The sequence below is a fragment of the Lethenteron reissneri genome, chromosome 38 (assembly GCF_015708825.2).
Source record: "Lethenteron reissneri isolate LAM-NWPU_2019-01 chromosome 38, ASM1570882v1, whole genome shotgun sequence".
In the NCBI taxonomy this organism is placed as follows: Eukaryota; Metazoa; Chordata; class Hyperoartia; order Petromyzontiformes; family Petromyzontidae; genus Lethenteron; species Lethenteron reissneri.
In genome coordinates this window covers 4,843,229-4,864,766 of record NC_083816.1, presented here as the reverse complement: position 1 = coordinate 4,864,766, position 21,538 = coordinate 4,843,229, and the positions used below count along the sequence as shown (strand labels likewise).

At 52.5% G+C, this 21,538-nt stretch overlaps 1 protein-coding gene across 2 annotated transcripts; it reads left to right on the top strand.

Annotated features, from left to right (window-relative positions):
- Positions 1-826: 826 nt before the first annotated feature.
- On the top strand, positions 827-14,054 carry ASB13 (ankyrin repeat and SOCS box containing 13). Of its 2 annotated transcripts, none has more exons than XM_061567108.1 (6): positions 827-1,367; positions 9,601-9,788; positions 10,194-10,344; positions 10,515-10,649; positions 11,330-11,521; positions 11,966-14,054. In XM_061567108.1, exons 1-6 carry the CDS (start codon positions 1,331-1,333, stop codon positions 12,091-12,093), a joined length of 831 nt encoding a protein of 276 aa, XP_061423092.1. In that variant the 5' UTR covers positions 827-1,330; the 3' UTR covers positions 12,094-14,054. The 2 variants fall into 2 exon arrangements, with proteins under 2 accessions (XP_061423092.1, XP_061423090.1); XM_061567106.1 differs by lacking the exon at positions 827-1,367 and adding an exon at positions 5,969-6,095.
- The last annotated feature ends 7,484 nt before the right edge of the window (positions 14,055-21,538 follow it).

Below are 21,538 nucleotides of genomic sequence, written 5' to 3'. Positions count from 1 at the left end.
GGTGGTGGAGTGGGTGAGTGGTGGAGTGGGTGGGTGGTGGTGGAGTGGGTGGGTGGTGGTGAAGTGGGTGGTGGTGGAGTGGGTGGTGGTGGAGTGGGTGGGTGGTGGAGAAGTGGGTGGTGGTGGAGTGGGTGGTGGAGTGGGTGGTGGAGTGGGTGAGTGGGTGGTGGTTGTGGTGGTGGAGTGGATGGTGATGGTGGAGTGGGTGGTGGTGGTGGAGTGGGTGGTGGTGGAGTGGGTGGTGGTGAAGTGGGTGGTGGTGGAGTGGGTGGTGGTGGAGTGGGTGGTGGTGGAGTGGTGGTGGGTGGTGGTGGGAGTGGGTGGTGGTGGAGTGGGTGGTGGTGGAGTGGGTGATGGTGGTGGAGTGTGTGAGTGGGTGGTGGTTGTGGTGGTGGAGTGGGTGGTGGTGGTGGAGTGGTGGTGGTGGAGTGGGTGGTGGTGGAGTGGGTGGTGGTGGTTGTGGTGGTGGTGGTGGTTGTGGAGTGGGTGGTGGTGGTGGAGTGGGTGGTGGTGGTGGAGTGGGTGGTGGAGTGGGTGGTGGTGGAGTGGGTGGTGGTGGTTGTGGTGGTTGTGGAGTGGGTGGTGGTGGTGGAGTGGGTGGTGGTAGTGGGTGGTGGTGGTTGTGGTGGTGGTGGAGTGGGTGGTGGTGGTGGAGTGGGTGGTGGTGGTGGAGTGGGTGGTGGTGGTGGAGTGGGTGGTGGTGGTGGAGGTGGGTGGTGGTGGTGGAGTGGGTGGTGGTGGTGGAGTGGGTGGTGGTGGTGGTGGTGGTGGAGTGGGTGGTGGTGGACTGGGTGGTGGTTGTCGGCAGAGGGAGTAGCAGCAGCAGGAGGAGGAGTCGTGGTTGATGTCTGAGGCTGCGTGCGGATCCATTTTCGCTCGGTTTGTCGTTCAGGCCCAAACACACACAGATATAACACACAGACACATATAACACACACACACAGATATAACACACACACACAGACACAAACACACAGACAGATAAACACACACACAGATATAACACACACACAGACACAGATATAACACACACACACAGACAGATAAACACACAGACAGATAAACACACAGACACACACACACGCAGATATAAACACACAGACACAGACAGATAAACACACAGACACACACACACAGATATAAACACACACACACTCACACGCGTCCCGTGAGAGTGACCCGGCGTGTGCTGCCGGCTCGCTCACCTCGGGGCCGGCGAAGCGAAACCCGCGGTCTCCCCTCCTCCTCCACCTTCTTCGTCGCCTCTCGACTTGTCACCCGGAGAGGGGGGGCGGGCAACAACAACAACAACCCACACCCCCCCGCGAAGATGAGCGGCGTGCGAGCTACGGCCATTGGAGACATCGGTAGGAGGAGTCCGGGAAGAAGGAGAGAGAGAGACAGGGCGGCTGCTGCTGCTGTTGCTGCTGCTGCTGTTGTTGTTGGAGGCTCTGCGTGGGCCTTGCTTTCCGCTGTTGATGCTGATTGTGATGGTGGTTGATGATGGTGGTGGTGATGATGGTGGTGGTGGTGGTGACGATGGTGGTGGTGATTGTGATGTTGGTCGATGATGGTGGTGGTGATGGTGGTTGATGGTGGTGGTGGTGGTTGGTGGTGATGATGATGGTGGTGGTAGCGGTGGTGATGGTGGTGGTGATGATGATGATGGTGGTGATGATGATGGTGGTGATGATGAAGGTGGTGATGGTGGTGGTGGTGATGATGGTGGTGGTGGTGATGGTGGTGGTGGTTGATGGTGGTGGTGGTAATGATGATGGTGGTGATGGTGATGGTGGTGGTGATGGTGGTGGTTGATGATGGTGATGATGGTGGTGGTGGTTGATGGTGATGATGGTGATGGTGGTGGTGGTGATGATGGTGGTAATGGTGATGATGGTGATGATGGTGGTGGTGGTTGATGGTGATGATGATGGTGGTGTTGGTGGTGATGGTGGTGGTTGATGATGGTGGTGGTGGTGATGGTGGTGGTTGATGGTGGTGATGGTGATGATGGTGGTGGTGGTGGTTGATGGTGATGGTGGTGATGGTGGTGATGATGGTGGTAATGGTGATGATGGTGGTGGTGGTTGATGGTGGTGATGGTAATGATGATGGTGGTGGTGGTGATGATGGTGGTGGTGATGGTGGTGGTTGATGGTGATGGTGGTGATGGTGATGATGGTGGTGGTGGTTGATGGTGATGATGGTGATGATGGTGGTGGTGGTGATGGTGGTGATGATGGTGGTAATGGTGATGATGGTGGTGGTGGTTTATGGTGGTGATGGTGATGATGATGGTGGTGGTGGTGATGATGGTGGTGGTGATGGTGGTGGTTGATGATGGTGGTGGTTGATGGTGGTGATGGTAATGATGATGGTGGTGATGGTGATGATGGTGGTGGTGATGGTGGTGGTTGATGATGGTGATGATGGTGGTGGTGGTTGATGGTGATGATGGTGATGGTGGTGATGATGGTGGTAATGGTGATGATGGTGATGATGGTGGTGGTGGTTGATGGTGATGATGATGGTGGTGTTGGTGGTGATGGTGGTGGTTGATGATGGTGGTGGTGGTGATGGTGGTGGTTGATGGTGGTGATGGTGATGATGGTGGTGGTGGTGGTTGATGGTGATGGTGGTGATGGTGGTGATGATGGTGGTAATGGTGATGATGGTGGTGGTGGTTGATGGTGGTGATGGTAATGATGATGGTGGTGGTGGTGATGATGATGATGGTGATGATGGTGGTGATGGTTGATGGTGATGATGGTGATGATGGTGGTGGTGGTGATGGTGGTGATGATGGTGGTAATGGTGATGATGGTGGTGGTGGTTGATGGTGGTGATGGTGATGATGATGGTGGTGGTGGTGATGGTGGTGGTGGTGGTGATGGTGGTGGTTGATGATGGTGGTGGTGGTGATGGTTGATGGTGATGGTGATGATGGTGATGATGGTGGTGGTGGTTGATGGTGGTGGTTGATGGTGATGGTGGTGGTTGATGGTGATGGTGATGATGGTGGTGATGGTGGTGGTGGTTGTGGTGGTTGATGGTGATGGTGGTGGTTGATGGTGATGGTGGTGATGGTGATGATGGTGGTGATGGTGGTGTAGGGGAGCGGTGGTGCAGCGGTTAACCCGGCGGCCCGAGTTCGTGTCCCGCTCACGTCCTGAGCCTCCCCCCCCTAGCTCCACTCGGCCTCAAATGAGTTGGCTGGTTGCGACGTGTTAAACATCGCCGCTTGGGGAGAGACAAAGGCGGCCGGGCGTGGTGCTCGCTAGCAGCACTTGCACCAGGCAGTCTGTTACAGGCTACACGTGGGGGGGGGGGGGGGGGTCTTTGTGTGTTTGATGATGGTGGTGGTGGTAATTTTCGATTTAAAGCTTTCGTGACTGCAGGGATTCATCTTCTTGGTTCTTTTGGTAAAGTCACGTAGAATGGAAATAATAAAATAAAAAAAATAAAACATAATAAAATAATAATATTGTGTTTTTTTTAATTTCCATTCTACGTGACTTTACCGAAAGAACCAAGAAGGTGGTGGTAATGTTGAACCGTAATCATCATCAGCAACGGTAACATCATCAGTAACATCACCTTCAGTTTCACCACGGTCAGCCGTCAATCGGCACCGATCTCACCATCACCGCTATCATCACGAGGAGCAAAACCATCAGTCGCCAGCATGGACATCATCGTCACCCATTTCATTGTCACCAACAATCGAAATCATTGGCATTTTGCATTATAATTATTTTAAATCGGCAGAGTGTAGTATTAACATCACCAGGCTTTGGATTTAATCACCAATTATTACAAATTTTATCACTCGTAAATCAATTTCACCAATATCACAACCAATCATTTCATAATCACCATCTCCAATCACCGTCATCACCAATGTTCACGATCGATTTAATAATTTATAATGATAATAATTTCATCATTAATTTCACAGTCACCACACATCATCAGTGCCATCACCAAATATAACTGTAATCATCAGTCTCATAATCAAATATCAAAATTGTAATACAGTAATCATCATCATCATCATTGTGTCATCTGCTTGCCACTGTAAGCCTGAGCACGTGGTTCTGCCGCTGTTTACGCGGGGAGCTCACCACGCTGGTGATGTAAGAACCCCAGCACACGCTCTGCGGTACACGGCGACTTGAGCCAGTATAAATATCCTACAGTGTTCAGCCTCAGTACCCCATACAACCCCCGCCTCGCGTGTGTGGCAGCCTCTGGCACATAATGCCCAACTTTCCCTGCACGTGTGATGGCATGTAACTGTCCATTAGTACACGTGATGAGGTTTTCATCTAGCAGTGAATTAACCATGGCTGATGACCGGTACGTGTGATGTTAGGTACGTCATGTCCATGAGTACAAGTGACGAGGCTTTCATCCAGCAGTGGATTGACAGTGGCTGATGACCAGTAAATGTGGTGCTAGGTACATCATGTCTATTAGTACACGTGACGAGGTTTTCATCCAGCAGTGGATTGACAGTGGCTGATGACCAGTACACGTGATGCTAGGTACATCATGTCCATGAGTACACGTGACGAGGCTTTCATCCAGCAGTGGATTGACAGTGGCTGATGACCAGTACACGTGATGCTAGGTACATAATGTCTATTAGTACACGTGACGAGGCTTTCATGCAGCAGTGGATTGACAGTGGCTGATGACCAGTACGTGTGATGCTAGGTACGTCATATCTATTAGTACACGTGACGAGGGTTTCATCCAGCAGTGGGTTGACAGTGGCTGATGACCAGTAAATGTGGTGCTAGGTACGTCATGTCTATTAGTACACGTGACGAGGCTTTCATGCAGCAGTGGATTGACCATGGCTGATGACCAGTACACGTGATGCTAGGTACATCATGTCTATTAGTACACGTGACGAGGGTTTCATCCAGCAGTGGGTTGACAGTGGCTGATGACCAGTAAATGTGGTGCTAGGTACGTCATGTCTATTAGTACACGTGACGAGGCTTTCATCCAGCAGTGGATTGACAGTGGCTTATGACCGGTACGTGTGATGCTAGGTACATAATGTCTATTAGTACACGTGACGAGGCTTTCATCCAGCAGTGGATTGACCATGGCTGATGACCAGTACGTGTGATGCTAGGTACATCATGTCTATTAGTACACGTGATGAGGCTTTCATGCAGCAGTGGATTGAGAGTGGCTGATGACCAGTACGTGTGATGCTAGGTACATCATGTCTATTAGTACACGTGACGAGGCTTTCATCCAGCAGTGGATTGACAGTGGCTGATGACCAGTACGTGTGATGCTAGGTACATCATGTCTATTAGTACATGTGACGAGGCTTTCATCCAGCAGTGGATTGACCATGGCTGATGGCCAGTACACGTGATGCTCTGTACATCATGCCTATAATTAGATGTGATGAGCCTTTCATCCAGCAGTGAATTGACCATGGCTGATGATGATATGATGACCTCACGGGGGCTGCCCAAGGAGCAAGATGTACAACATCTCGCTTCTCATTCTGGGTCATCCCTTGCACTGCCCCTCTTTGAACTTCACCTCCTATCGCCTCTTTTTCCTTCCCCAGGTTCTTAATCACCTCGTTCAATTCATTTTTCATCGTGCTGTTTGTTACTGCTCCCTTGTGACGTTTCTAGGCCTTTTTGAGCCTGTGTTCAGCATCCGAGTTTTAATTTAAATATTACAACTGGAAATGTTTCCATTGGTAATCGATCGTATTCGCGGTTCAGTTGTAATTGTACAGCGATTCCAATGCAATCGTGATGGCAGCTAACGATGCTTGCCGTCACTAATCATTATATTTGACAACCGCACGTGGTAAGGAGATCCACGTGGATGGCGCAAGGAGGCGTCATCTTGCAAGTGGTGTCAACATGACCTCATCCACGCATGCCTCACCTCCCTCTTCCACCTTTCCTCCTCCCCCACGGTCCCCCACCTGTACCGCCAGGGGATTGGTGCTGCTGCTACTGCCGACGACGACGACGATGATGATGTCCCCGATTTGTCACCGATGACGGTGGCCCAAAGCCGGCTCGGTGACGAAACGCCGAATTGGGGTGGGAAGTGGTGTAATCGGCTATTTGCGAGCTGGTGATGTCGCCGGGGCGACGCGAGGATGCTTCTGTCAGCGGTGGTTGCGTTTGGGAAACGATAAAACCCGAAAGCCGCGAGATCCCGGAAAGGGCGGATTAAGATTAACGGCGGAGCAGAGATCGATGCGCTGAGCCCTCACGCCACCCTCCGGGAAGTCTTCATCGTTAAACTCGCGGTGCGCCGCTGTCTGCGGAAAGCACGGTGGGCACGGGTGGGGGACATCAGCATAATTCCGTTCACCGTACCATCGCCATCAGCCATGGGTAAAATTAACAAAAAAATCGGGCAATTAAAAACTGCCCGGTGTGTACAACTGCGGTCACGCAGAACAGAGGCCGTGGAACGTATAACACAGATCGAAATATAACACAGACTCAACGCCCCGATTCACAGATACGAAGGGGGAGACATAATCACAGCCGTGATGCGCCACTCTGCTACTGCTGACGCAATTATCTGGCTCATTAACCACCTTCAAGTAAAATCATAGCTGTTGCTCTACAGTCTACATCAACATCAGCCATGGTCAATCAGCTGCTGGTGGAAGGCCTCTCCAAGCCACTGCCGGCTCCTCCCACAATCCGATTCCCAAATAAATGAAATATTTTTTTGTTAGCCCATCGACCTGTTTGGCTTTCCAGACCAATATAATCCAGCAGTATTATTTTTTTACAATAGCTGCTGAACAATATTGCCACCGAACAATATTATTCCGAAAAGCCTATGTATATAGGCCAATGAACAAAAAAATGTATACGTTAAAATGTGGAGACAGAACAGAGTTTTGGGAAAGTCTCCATTGGTGCGCATATGGATAGGCTATCTGTGCTTGGCCATCGTAATGTGGAATGGACATGCCTTGGGTTATAAATGGAGGTGAGCACCGCACCTCGTGCCCTTGTTGTGGTTTGGGACGGACGTTTTGGGACACTTCACGATGTGAGAACTCGCGAGTTTGACATCATAGACAGAAGGAGCGATGGCTCAATCTGCTCGTGTCTATTGCACGTTCTGCCCCGGCTCTACCCACCCGCTGTGTGCGAGAGGAATGGCCGAGACGCCCATCGCTCAACTATCATTTGTCGCGTTGTGTCCAGCCCCCTACAACTATCGCAAAACCAGTTGTATCAAATTTACTTGTATTTTAGAATTTAGAAGGGGGGGAGGGGGAGTGGTAGCTATGCTCCCTCCCGCCCTCCTGACACCACTCGGCTGATTTGGGGACTGGCACGTCAACCAACCAACCAACCAGTATTTTGCAATTCAGATATATAAATCATTTGTGCCCACCTCTCTTGACGAGGGAGAGTTGGTGCAGCCCTACGATTGCTCGCTCAGGCCACTGCTGGTGGAAGCTTTCTCTGTGGGCTTCTCCGTCCACGCTGGCTGGGCCGTCTTGGAAGAAGATAAAGGAGAAACGGTCTTGTACAATACCGCGGTGGTGTCGGTCGTATGTGGATGGGCTGACTCGGCAACACGCTTGGGCGGTGGTGGTGCAGTACGTTACGGGTATTGTCTATCAAACTGTCAACTTAATCCATAAATAAGCCATATTTTCAGGATAGAATTTCCCGCAAAATTATACCTGACATACGGGGGTGGGGGGGGGGGGTGTCAGGAATTCTTGCGTGTAACATTAGGATTTTTAAATGTTGACTGAGGTTGCCTAATTTTATTCATTGTCCTGGTTTAATAATAATAATTTCTACTAGTAACGCGCCGCTGCCGCTGCCTCTCGTAGAGAGGACGACTCGAGAGGCGCGACAATGAGCCACAGGCGGCGGTTGGGAGGGCAGCAGCAGCCAGGCCGTGACGCCGGCGCTTACCGATTGCCGCAGCTCCGCGCTTCCCTATCCATTAAGGTGTTTTCAGGCAATTCAGTGTTTACGTATGGGAGGAAACCATTTTGAGAAAACGCACGCATCTGACGTGGCAACACTCTTATCCCATACAGATGGAACAGATGGGGTCAGCATTTTCCTGTACTGCCTTCTGCTGGATTAACACAGGCCATGTGCATAGCCACCATGATTGCCAACCAGCAGAGTTGAGATGCCTGCTTGGCATGAAGCAATGCATCAGTTCATCTGTAAATATCGATTACATTCGTACAGAAGCTGTCAGCATGTGGGGCGAAACGTCGGACATGGTGCCAAACAACAACAAGACGTGGCGGCACAACCCGAAAACACATCGCAGGGCCGTGCGGCGCAACCACAAAAACCTCCGCAGCAGCAGCAGCAGTGTTTTGGTAACGCGGCTCGTAGAGTCAGGAAGTGTGACCACCCGGGTTGACGACGACGACAATGATGATGATGACGACGATTTGATGGCGTTGGTGATTACCGAGTGGGGTTATTGGGTGTGGCACATACCCCCCCCCACCGCACGGGAATATCCGCTGACTCGGCACGTTCTCCTTGAGTCGATGACGACTCCGGTCGGAGGAAAGTGACGGCGTTGACTACGTTCGCCCAGCGGAGATCATCGCGTGACCGACTGTGACGAGACGAAATCAACGAAGTCAGAATGACGACGATGTGCCCAAGATCATTTGGTTACATTATTAGGCACCGTGGTTCAGTCCAAAAATGATAAATCGGCTCTCATCTTCATCCGCCGTGGTCAATCCGGACTAAACGCCTCCCCATGCCGTTGCCGCCTGTCGCAATTCTGTGATGTAACCACGGTCCAACCGGCATCCGTATCCGTGCTCCAGCTGATAATTGGCTACATGTGTCTGTAGACGATAGGTGTCGAGTTCACCGATTGGCCGAGCTGATCATACCGATTGCAATAACGCTGGTGGACACCCCACGTGTGCAGGTCGCGTGTGATCTTGTGGCTCTTTGTCGGTGGCCCGTGGGGCCTGGAGGTTTGGACACCCCCCACCCCCCCCCCCCATCCATGATGATGATGACGATAGCCGGCCAGGAGGCTGAGCGGCAGAGCGAGCGGCCGGCGATCTGAAGACATTGCGAGTTCACATCCTGGTTGGGAAGTTGACTGAGCCCGTCATCCCTCTGGGGTGGATAAAAACTGCTTTTGTGCAGAAGTAAGCGGCGGTTGTCCTATGGAGAGATGTGTCCCCCACCGTACCAATTTGGAAGTTTCACCACTGGCCGAGCCGGGCCGTAAACGGGAGATGGAGCACCGATGCCTCTGTGCTCGTTTGAACAGCAGGAACTCACTTCGACGTTTACTTTGTTTTTGTACTTTACCCTGCACGTGCCGTTGTCTAGCCACTGCTGAACTTCTGGTCCACGTGTACCAGCCTGTTGATGTCAAAATGATTCACGATGGGGTGAGCGATATCGGTCGTGGTGTGGCTCGCGACATCACCACGGCCGCACATCACGCCGACGAGCAGTGGGCTCAAGAAATAACCCCCTATACGTTGATTTATTTCTCGTAACGACCGGACCACCGTCGTTCTAACGAGCGGTGCGGCGGGCGCGGCGCCAGCAGGCTTCTGGGCCGACCGGTCGCCGCTGCACGAGGCGGCGTCGCTGGGCCGCGCACTGCAGGTGAAGCGGCTGATCGAGACGGGCGCCTGCGTGAACCTCGTCACCGTGGACTCGGTGACTCCGCTGCACGAGGCCTGCCAGAACGGACACGCGCTCTGCACGCAGATGCTACTCTCCGCCGGCGCGCAGGTACCTGGCGGAGGGAGGTGGGGGGTGGCACGTGGCATCATCTGAACAACGACGACCTCTGACCCGGCGAGCTGAGACGATTAAATCAATGTTTTTTGTGGTCGCCCAGATTCCCGAGCGCAGTGACCTCATGTCAGCCGTGACGATGACGATAAAGATGACCTCTCACTTAACCCAGAACTCCGTCACTTCCTATTATCCTCTGATTTCTACTTGGTTGTTTTGCTCCAATTTCGTGTTGCTTCATTGCTGTAATTTATTGTCATTTTGTGTTTTAGGTGACCCGCCTAAAAACACCCTTGTCAATTATGCCGGTCTCCTGAGTTATTGCCTGGTTCCACAAAATAAACTCCACCCCCTCCGTACCTACCTCCTTCTATCCCCACCCTCTCCCCCTCCCCCCAGGTGGAGGCTCGTAACATTGACGGGAGCACCCCACTGTGCGAGGCGTGCGCCTCGGGGAGCCTGGAGTGCGTGCGGCTGCTGCTGCTGCACGGAGCGCGCGTCAACCTCTCCATCTTCACCGTGTCGCCACTCCACGAGGCCTGCCTCGGCGGTGCGCCACCACCGCCCCCGTGCCACCCCCACCGCCACCAGCACCACCACCGTGTTGCCAGCGCCTTGTCATCAACACCACGTATCTCTGTGTGTCTCCCTGCTTCTCTCCGTGTGTCCCCGTTGTCCCCGCGTCTCCCCGTGTGTCCCCGTGTCTCCCTGCGCATGCAGGCAGTGTGGAGTGTGTGCAGCTGCTGATCGCTGCGGGCGCGCACCTGGAGGCGCACGACTGCCACCTGGGCACCCCGCTGCATGTCGCCACCTACAAGCAGCACCAGACGTGCGTGCGGGCGTTGCTCGACGCCGGTGAGTGCTGACAGCGCCGCCACCATCACCGCGATCGCTCGCCACACGCACTCACCACCATCGCTCACCACCATCGCTCGCAACCATCGCTCGCAACCATCACCACCATCACCGCGATCGCTCGCCACACGCACTCACCACCATCACTCACCACCATCGCTCACCACCATCGCTCGCAACCATCACCACCATCACCGCGATCGCTCGCCACACGCACTCACCACCATCACTCACCACCATCGCTCACCACCATCGCTCGCAACCATCACCACCATCACCGCGATCACTCGCCACACGCACTCGCCGCCATCTCTCACGACCATCACCACGATCACTGCGATCGCTCGCCACACGCACTCACCACCATCTCTCACGACCATCGCTCGCAACCATCGCTCGCAACCATCACCACCATCACCGTGATCGTTCACCACGATCACCGAGATCGCTCACGCCACACACGCACCATGATCGCTCACCACAATCGCAGCAGTCACCACGATCTGCACCATGATCACCGCGGGCATTCACTGCACACACTCACCATGATCACTGGCCACGATCACCGGGTTCACTCGCCATAATATCACTGCGCTCATCACGATCACAGTAATCTCCACACTCAAGCGTTGGCTTTTGACCTGCCCCCCCCCCCCCGGCACCGCCTCCCCCACACGCAGGAGCGAACGTGAACGCGGCGAAGCTGCACGAGACGGCGCTGCACCACGCGGCGCGCACGCACGACGCGGCGCTGCTCGAGTTGCTCGTTGAGTTCGGGGCGCGCGTCAACGCCCGTGACAACCGCGGCCGCCGGCCTAGCGACTACCTCCCCGCCGGGTCGCCGTGCTGGGCCCAGCTGGCGCGATACGAGAGTACGGGGCCACCAGCCCAGGCCATCGCCGCCCTCCCATCGCCGCCGTCGCAATCGCCGCTCCCCCATCGCTACCACCACTCTCCTCCCATCTTTACCACCGTCAACTCTTGCAGCACCTGCCTTGCTTCCAAATCGGCGTACCATCGTCTCTTATGTGTTTCTCATGTTAAGGCCACAGCGTTATTGATAAATGTGCCGCTTTTTTTTGTATTCGTACGCCATTGTGTACGTGGTGCGGTGTGTAAACATCACCACGGGGGAGACAAAGGCGGTCAGGCGTGGTGCTGGCCACACACCCCCTCGTGTGCTGTGCCGGCCTACATAGGTGCTCGCTAACAACACTTGCCCCAAAAGCCTGTTTAGGCTTCATGGGGTATCCTTGTATTTGTGCGTGTCCCGTGTGTGTGTGTGTGTACGTGCGTGTGTCCTGTGCGCTGTGCAGGACACCCCTCGTCGCTGCTGCAGCTGTGCCGCTTGGCTGTGCGCGGGTTCCTGGGTCCCCAGCGCCTGCACCAGCTGCCCCAGCTGCCGCTGCCTCGCCCGCTCAGGCAATTCCTCGCCTACTCCTAACCCACACGGGCCCGCCACTCACCACAGTCCCTCGCCACTCGCTCACCGCCGGGCCATCCACTCACAACCACCTACCTCCACCGCACCGACTTCTAACCCACGTGGCCCACCACCTCGCCACTCGCTACCACAGGATCGAGATCCACTCACCATTACCACCACCTCACCTACCCCCTAACCCACGTGGTTCGCCACTCACCACCACCACCCCCTGACCACTCGTTCACCATGGGGGCACCCACTCACCGCCACCGTCTTCTCACTGGTTTGATCACCGCGGATATCACAGATGTACTCACTCACCATCGCCTCACCTAGGAGCCCGCAGAAACACCCACACACCACCGAATCGATGGTGCTTTCGCTCACCACCGATTCCTCACCGTGCTCACTTTACCGCGAGCTTACAGAACCACTCGCTCCCCAATGGCCACGCCGCCCTCGCTCACCACGCAGCTCACAGAACCACAGAACATGCTCACGGTGAGGAAACGGTGGTCGCCTGCGCCGGTCAGCTGCGTCAAGCCGAGGGATGGCGCAACATGGTGGGGGGGGGGTCGAAACGGTAGGGGGCACCGGATCTGTAGCGGTGGTGTATGTAAGTCCTCGCAGCGATCCGTGGTCGCGATTCGATCTGAGAATCCAATCTGTTCTCTCTTTATTACAGAAGTTAAATAAATATATACAGTAATATATCATGACAGGGATTGTTTAACGATCATCTTTATTGATTGATGCCGCGGAAACGACCAAAATTATTTGGAGGCGGTACCCTGATATGTTCATCGTCGCCATCATCGTCGTCGTCGTCGTAACGTTGCATTGCAACGCCGCGTATTCGACTGGCTGGGGACCCCAGGCGGGCGGATATGTGAATACGTGAACGGTTGGCTCTGTGGACGCCTGTAGAAAACGAGGGTTGCGCCGCGGTCTGTGCGCAAACGCTTTCACGCGGTGTGGGGGGGGGGGGGCGGTTGATTGGTCACGTGACCGGCGATCGGAGACTTGGCGTCGTGCGGCATTTACGAGAGAGCCGAGATACTTCACGGCTCGAGGTGACGGCCGAAGCGCCGCCGTCGCCGCCGACAGCGCGTCGGCCGATCCGTCCCAGCGCCGCCGATGGTGACATTGGCGAAGCGATAACGTGCCAAGACAAAAATGTCGTCGGAAGCCAACGTCGTGCCAACGTCGATGAATTTTGTTCATAGTTTACCCCTCCCCCACCTGTCCCCCCCGCCCCCACTGCCCACAACGCCCCCACCGTGCTCTAAATGGACACTGGGTGACATTGATCTCGGCTGCCGTACCGGAGGAATTCCACATTCCTATGGTGGGGCCCTGTCAATCCATAGGAGCAATCGTTGTTTGTTTTTCTGCCGGCAGTGGTCATTGCTCCGTGTGTGCGATGTACGTGACCTCTGTATACACTACACACACTACACACATACACAAAGATTCCCCGCATAGCCTTCAATAGGCTGTTGGGGCAAGTACTGTTAGCAGGAATCTATTAAGGCCCTATCTAGGACACAAGGGGGGATAGGTGGCCAACAACACGACCGGCCGCCTTTGTCTCTCCAGTGCTAATGGTTTTACACACCACACAAGGTACCGGGAGGTCCCGGGACCGGCTCAGATATTCGCCATTGTTGTTGGTCGTGAGCGGGAATTGAACTCGGGCCACCCGGTTCGTAGCGCAGTGTGCTGAGCACTGCACCACCGCTCCCCACCTCGCCACTAAAATACACACGCCCGCAAAACACCTCAATGTTGGAAAATGTACCTGCACATTCCTCAGTTGATATCACGCAGCAGCAGCAGCAACATCGCCCCCTACTGTGAAACCTGAGAAGGAGCCTCCTGAAAGAGAGGGCACAAGCCGGCGTGAGTAGGTTAAATGTTGAGTTTTATAAGGGCACCACGGGGTGACCAGCCCCTCCCCACCCAGCCCCACCCCTCCCACTCCCCACCCAGCCCCACCCTCCCCACCCAACCCCACCCTCCCCTCCCCACTTTCCCCACCCAGCCCCTCCCCACCCTCCCCTTCCCACTGTCCCCACCCAGCCCCTCCCCACCCTCCCCTCCCCACCCAGCCCCTCCCTCCCCACCCAGCCCCTCCCTGCACGACGGACACAATAATCCCCTGTGGGCTGGTGTAACCAGGAGGTTCCTACCAGTATAATAATAATAATAACAGTCGTAACAAGTATTGAGCTCCCGGTGTTCGTTTCTCAAGAGTTTTTTACCACCCCATGAGGGCAGCGTTCAGGGTCAAAAATTATTGGAAGAGATTTGGTCTGAAACTCCCGAGCAGGATCCTCTTGAAAGAGTGTCTTGAGACTCGGCCAGTTGGGATTCTGATTGCACGTGCGAGCAATTGATCCACGTGCTTAAAAAAAAAAAACACTGGGGGGGGGGGGGGGGGTCGTCTGATTAGTGTGGTTTACTTATATACACGGTGGCTCAAAAGTCAGGGCACACAGAGTTATATTTATTTCAGCAAATCACGTCGGGTTATTTAATTTATTGTAACAGATGCTCAAACTGACTCCCATTAACATTAGTGTCCACGTGAATTCTCTTTTGAAATGAATTTAGCACTTTTTATAAAATTGCAGGTGTCATCTTTGACCTATTCATCAATTGTTAATGCCAATTTCCGCTTCATTTTTAAAAGCCATCTGAAAGGGAAGAAAACAAACAGAATTTATAATGATAACAGATCAAATAATAACTTAAAGAATAAACAATACATATGTTGTAATGCCAGTGTTAAAATAAATCACATAAGCTCTGCGTCCTGACTTTTGGGCCACGCCGGAGTACACTACAATACCTCTATAAAACACCTCACCATCGTCATCATCGAGCTGTATAGTGAATATTATCATGAACAAAATGAATAATTGGCCTAAATTTCCCATATTTTTGTCTCAGCATTAAAAATAAAAGTATTATTTTACACATCCCATTGGCCGCACGGCCTTCTGTGAGTGCATCTTAGCAGCAGCATTGATTCAATAAGAGCGAATATCTGCACCAGTGTCTCATTAGCAGCGGAATCAGTCAGATGTGCGCGCTTGAAGCAATGCTGGTGAACTGCCAGATGTTTATAGGCAAAAGGACCCTCGCTGTTCGATATGGGCCCCAGTGTGACGCAAAACGAGATGATGGAGTACACGGTATTCAATAACACGTTCGGCTATAATCCTGTGGCTGTAAAATGGAAATAATATAATAGGCGACATTTCCGGCAATGGCCCTTCATAGCACATGTGCACCACTGCCAACGTGCGGTCACCAAACTGCAGTGGTACCGCGGAGATCGAACTTAATTCGTTCCAGAAAGCCATTCGAACACCGATTTGTTCGAACACCGAATTAATTTTCCCCGTAAGAATGAATGTAAATGACATTAATTGGTTCCACACACAAGAAATCTCTCATAAAGCTTTTTACACGAAGTTTACAGTAATTACATGCATAAAATCATACAAAAAACAAGAAACACAATAAACATTGTGTATGGATTAAAACCAAAAAACACTAAAATGAAAGGAAATTAACGAAAAGGTTAAGGAACGATGTTTTGCGGGTCTGCACTGGGTGAGAGCTACGTGTTAACCGAGCCTCTCATACGGTAAAACCTTTGTCTGGGCAAGCGTCATGCACGCTGGCCATACGCGTCTCAGCCGTACAGGTTCTTTCAAGTCGCGTTTGCCCGTTCGACCTCCGAATTTCGTTCGGTTTCCGGGGCAAAAAATGTTCGGAAATATCGTTCGAACACCGAATTGTTCGAGTTCTGGTGCGTTTGATCTCCGAGGTTCTACTGTACTTTATAATTAGTATTATTATATACCCGGAGTATCTTTCACGAGATTCAATCGACTGGTGATTGAATATTGCGAAAGTTGTTCAGCTGTGTATCTTAGAGTGGCAGAAATGTCATGGACTTATCGTGTTGTATATTGAAATTCCCAGAAAAAACTGCCAATGTTGGTCTAACTTTGGCCCAACGTTGGCGTGTGGTCGGAACCGTTGGCCCAACATTGGCCTAACGCTGGCATGTGATTGGGCCAACTTTGGAATGTGATTGGGCCAACTTTGTCATGTGATTGGGTCAACTTTGGCCCAACGGTTCCACGTTTACTGGGTTAGTGGAAGACATGTTCGAGGATTTGAAAAAAAAAATGTGAATTTCTGTATCATTGTTTAAACCCAATTCCTAATGTTCTGCTTCTTTCTTAAAGCGCATTCATGGGGAGGGGGGGGGGATGGCACAGATGTTAGTCATCACGTCCTGGCCTTGATTATCAATTAGGATAATTTGTTTTTTTGGAGGTGGTATCACGTATCAATTTAATAAGCTAGACAAACATTTTGCAATCAAATAAACAGCACTTTACGCTTATATGAATAATTACTCTTTCATAATTATTTTTTATTATTCATAGCGCTTTGTGGAGTTGATTGGATATCGACCTCTGGATAGCAAACTCTAGCAGAATCAACTCCTGGATGAAGGCCTCACCAATGCCATGTGGCGGTTATGGGGAGAGGGGGAGTTGACCATACTTCACCACTCTGGTCCGCAGTGCGGCTTTGTGAAGAGGTGGAGGAGGGCCCCAGGATGGTTTGGATAATATCACTCGCTGCCACCGATTGTAGCCGTGGCCAGAAATCGAACTCGGGTCGCCGGATTCATATCGCAGTGCGCTAACCGCTGCACCACCACTCCAACCCCACAGACAGCACGTACTGTAGCAAAAAATTGGCGGCCCGGGCTAGCAGTTACGCATTCGGACACTCGTGGCAAGGGTTCATGGTTCGAATCCACCGGCCGCCCTGATTAATACTGCGGCTGTATTTACCGGATTAATAATATTACGCGCCGTCTGCTTCATTCAAAGTGGACGTTTAAAATCCAGTGACCTAATTCACAAGAGTAGGCCATCGCGTGCCGGTGTCACGGAACAAATTTTGCTAAAGTTTGAAAAGATTAAACCACAAATTGCTCAACTGGGATTGCACACAGCAGCGATCCTTGCCCTCAGTGAGGCTTTCCTTGGTAGAGAAGCGACGTAATGTGAGGCTATTCTTGGTAAAATATTTAAAGTCTTAACGTGATACCGTCCTCTGTGCGGCTCATGTTTCTGGAGCAGCAGCGGCTGTGATTCTACGTCGAGCTGGTTGATGAGCCGGGGTGATTGCGTCAGGACTAGAGGAGCGGTGCATCGTCGCCATGACGGCGATGATGCCTCCTCCTTCGTGTTTGTGAATCGGGCATGGAGTTGTGTCACACGTCCCATGGTCTCAGTTGTAGGTGGTGACCACAGTTGCCGCACACTGCTGGAGAGAGTTTGTAATTCTCAACTTGCACAGCATCACCATCATGATGCGGCCGTCTGGAACGCTCTTTCTTCCGAGATTAGGAAGCCACCGGAGTTATGCACTTTCAAATCTAGATTGAAAACTCATTTATTAAGAACTACTTTTTGCGTATAGTTTGTTGTCTTTCCCCCGCATCTCCGATGAGCACGGTTAGCTACGTACGGTGGGAAAGAAGTTGTACATACATACACGAGGTGTCCGCATCTGCTGCTGCCATGGCTTGTGCAGTGGATGATGTGGTTCAGGGGTTGTGGCCCCGTGAGCTTCGCAGCAGGCGTTGGAAGCCCGGCGGGAGGCGGGATCCTCGGCGTCCGAGCGGGAGGAGGCGTTCGTTGTTTGTGGACGTCTTGTGGTGAACGCCGTTCAGTTCGCGCATTGGACACGCGGTGGCGGAGCCGTGCAGTGCCCGGCTCGTCACCGCCGTGTGCGGAGTCGGCGTGTGTCCGGCTTCTGGGGCTCGCTCCGGATTCTCGTGACTTGCGTCCAAAGGAACGTCGCGAAATGTCCAGGTCACGTCCACACCGCCGCAGTGACATTTGTCGCTCGGGGGGGGCGAGCGGGGGGCGTGACGATTGACCCGGAGCCCCCCCCCCTTTTGTTTTGCCCTCACTGTGATTGGCTGTCGGTGACATTTTCTTTCAACTTTAACGTTTTACTTTTAACTTTAACGTTTTACTTTAAAGTGAATCAAAGTCACATTTAACGCGCTTAGGATCTCGTGACCACGCGCAATTTTTTTTCGCGTCAAATTGTCTGCCGCTTGAGAAAAACTAAACAATATTGTGTCGTATACCCCTCCTCCACCCGACACAGGCCAATTGCCATGGGGGCAGGAATAAAAAGGGACGTAGCCCAATTACCGCGTGAGCAGCACCACCGTGGGGTGCGGGAGAGCAACCCACAGCACGTGGTGACATGTTGTGAGACTGCCCCCCGATAACACCACCGAGCTAGTCCATAATGAAGGTCTTTTTGGGGGGCTAGGTCGCGTAAATATATAAATGTGTCGTTAACGCCGCCACCACCCGACAGCGCCAATGAGCAAGGCGTGTCACATTCCTTGGGTCCTTCGGTAAAGTCACGTAGATAGGGGGTCAAAGAAAATATCAAAAAACTAAAACTACGACGTTTCGATCGCAACACAAGCGGTCGTTTTTCGTTATTTTCTTTGAACCTATCTGCGTGACTTTGCCGAAAGACCCAAGGAATATGAATCCCTGCAGTCACGGATGCTTGAAGTCACAGATTTAAGGTTTGTCACGATAACAAAACGTGCCAATTCGTTACTCGTCCAGCACACCGCTGTTGCTAATTGGCCCTGTCGGGTGGTGGCGGATTTGACGACACGTTTATATTTACGCGATCTCACCCAAAAACAACCACTTTATTACGGAAAATATTGGTCGCAAAAGCCGCCTACTACTACTATTGCGTGTTAAACGCACTATCGTAGCTGAGCCTGTTGGGCTACGCGGGGTCTAAGTGTCAATGGCCCGGTGTTGAACCCAAATGTCTGGACAACGGCGGCACGCACAGCCTGCAAATGTTCGCTTTGTGATCGTCGGCAAAGGTGCAATGTTTTTGCTGTCTCGGCTTCACGTTGACGACCGATTGTCTTGTTTGCTAATAAACGCGACACCGAAAGGACGATCGTCTGCGTGGAGCCTCTTGTACACCGGGAGACGGTGATGGAGCTGCTGCCATGGATGGAAAAAACTCGATTTTTTTTTTCCAGCGGCAGGCATCGGGGTTTTTCTTTAATACAATTAAACCCGATTTCGGGGAATTAAAACCTGGTTTAATGAATACGAAACTCTGATCCAAGGCTTAGGCTGCTTCCTCGTCGGTGCTGCTATCGTACTCGGGGGGGCCGTCGGGCACGGGGTAGTCGTAGAATGCGGCGGGCAGGTTGGTCTTGATGAACACGAGCTTCTCCTCCACAATCGTGAGTGCCAGTGAGTTCCTTAGCTTGGAATGGATGAAGCCCATCGTCGAGAAGTGCGGTTCTGAAATTAGAACCAATTAAACCGGATTTCTCCCAATCTCAGATGATCGGGTTTAATATAGAAAGACAATTAAACCCGATTGTAAAAAACCCGCCTGTGCCACCCTTGGCTGCTGCTGTGTTGGCAGCGTTGTAACAAGCGACGCAGAGCCACGCGCGTCAAAAAAACCAAACACCTCGAAAGGAACACTCCCAATTTTGACTTAAAGCTTTCGTGACTGCAGGAATTAATATTCTTTGGTTCTTTCGGTAAAGTCACGTAGATAGAAGAAATATAAAACCACGAAATAAATTGAATACAAATAAAAAATTGCAATAAAAACAAAAAAACCACGACGTTTCGATAAACCTTTTACTGATGACGACCGCTTGTGTTGCGATCGAAACGTCGTGGATTTTATTTTTATTCACTTTATTATTATTATTTCTCTCTCTACGTGACTTTACCGAAAGCACCAATGAATACTCCCAATGTTCTTCGATGCAATGAGGCCCGCGGGCCACTGGCCTGCCCCTGGGTGGCCTCGTGCGGCCTCCCGACAATGCACACATGGTGAGAACACCGCCCCATCATCACCACCATCATCATCCTCGTGCGGCCTCCCCACAATACATACATGGTGAGAACACCGCCCCATCATCACCACCATCATCATCATCCTCGTGCTGTCAGAAACCCAACAACGGTTTCAAACGCGTGGCGGTGATCACACTGATGATGTCTTACCGGCGACAATTCCCCCACCCCCTCTGAAAATGAGTGAAGAACACCGGAATACAGTATAGAGTATAGAATCACCGTGAGTGAGACGCATCCTCAAAGTGTGCCCGGTGTCAGTACAGTCATTCAACAATGTACATGGTCACACGCATGGACACGCACAGCTACCTGGTTATAAGACACAACGCAAAAAAATTATTTCAAATAATCTGCAGGTGGTAGGGGGGAGGGCTCATATTCTGGACAGTGCGCTAAGAGGTAACGATTCAGTCTGGCTCTTACCTGCCCGCCTGATCACTCGCTCGATCACTCGCTCACCCAGCGACTCACTCACCCACACTCACCAACTCACTCACCCGCCCGCTCACTCACCCGCCCACTCACTCGCCTACTCACCCACTCGCTCACCAACTCACTTATCCGCCCACTCACTCGCCCACTCACTCACCCACTCACTCGCCCACTCACTCGCCCACTCACTCACCCGCTTACTCACCCGCTCACTCACCCGCTCACTCATCCGCCCATTCACTCACCCACTCACTCGCCCACTCACCCGCTACTCACTCACCCACTGACTCACCCGCCCACTCACCCGCTCACCCACTCACTCACCCGCCCACTCACCCTCTCACTCACTCGGCCACTTACTCACCCGCCGAACATAGGCGGAATCTAACTTCTATATTTGTGGGGCGGCAGGCGTTCGCGTTGCCCCCCACATGAGGAATCGCGGGTGCATGCAATGTATTTATAATCTTAATTGTAAACTACTGAAAGTACATTAATAAAGGTGTCCAGTTGGGGGGGGGCAATGCCCCCCCATGCCCCCCCCCATGCCCCCTCCCCTGCAAACTCCGCCCGTGCCGCCCACCCACTCACCCACCAACTCACCCGCCCACCAACTCACTCGCCCACCAACTCACCCGCCCACCAACTTACTCACCCACCAACTCACCCACTCACCACACAGAACCTCTCTCTGCTCCTTCACTCGCACTGCTCCACCCTGGAACTCCCTCCCATCATCACCGTTGTTTATTTTCTCCCACGCCCTGATAATAAATAACTTTGCTCAATTAAAGAAACGTGTCACGCCCTTGATCTGTTGCTGGCCGCTTGGCGTTGTCTCACCGTTTTGGGGGATGACGGGGCGGGGGGGGCTCACTGATTACACAATTCAATTCCAAATCGTGCCACAAGGCGGCACTAGTGCCACAAAACAAAGATCCCCCGTATAGCCTTATCAAACTGTTGGGGCAAGTGCTGTTAGCGAGCACCTATGAAGGCCGGCACGGCACACGAGGCGGCGGGTGGCCAGCACCACG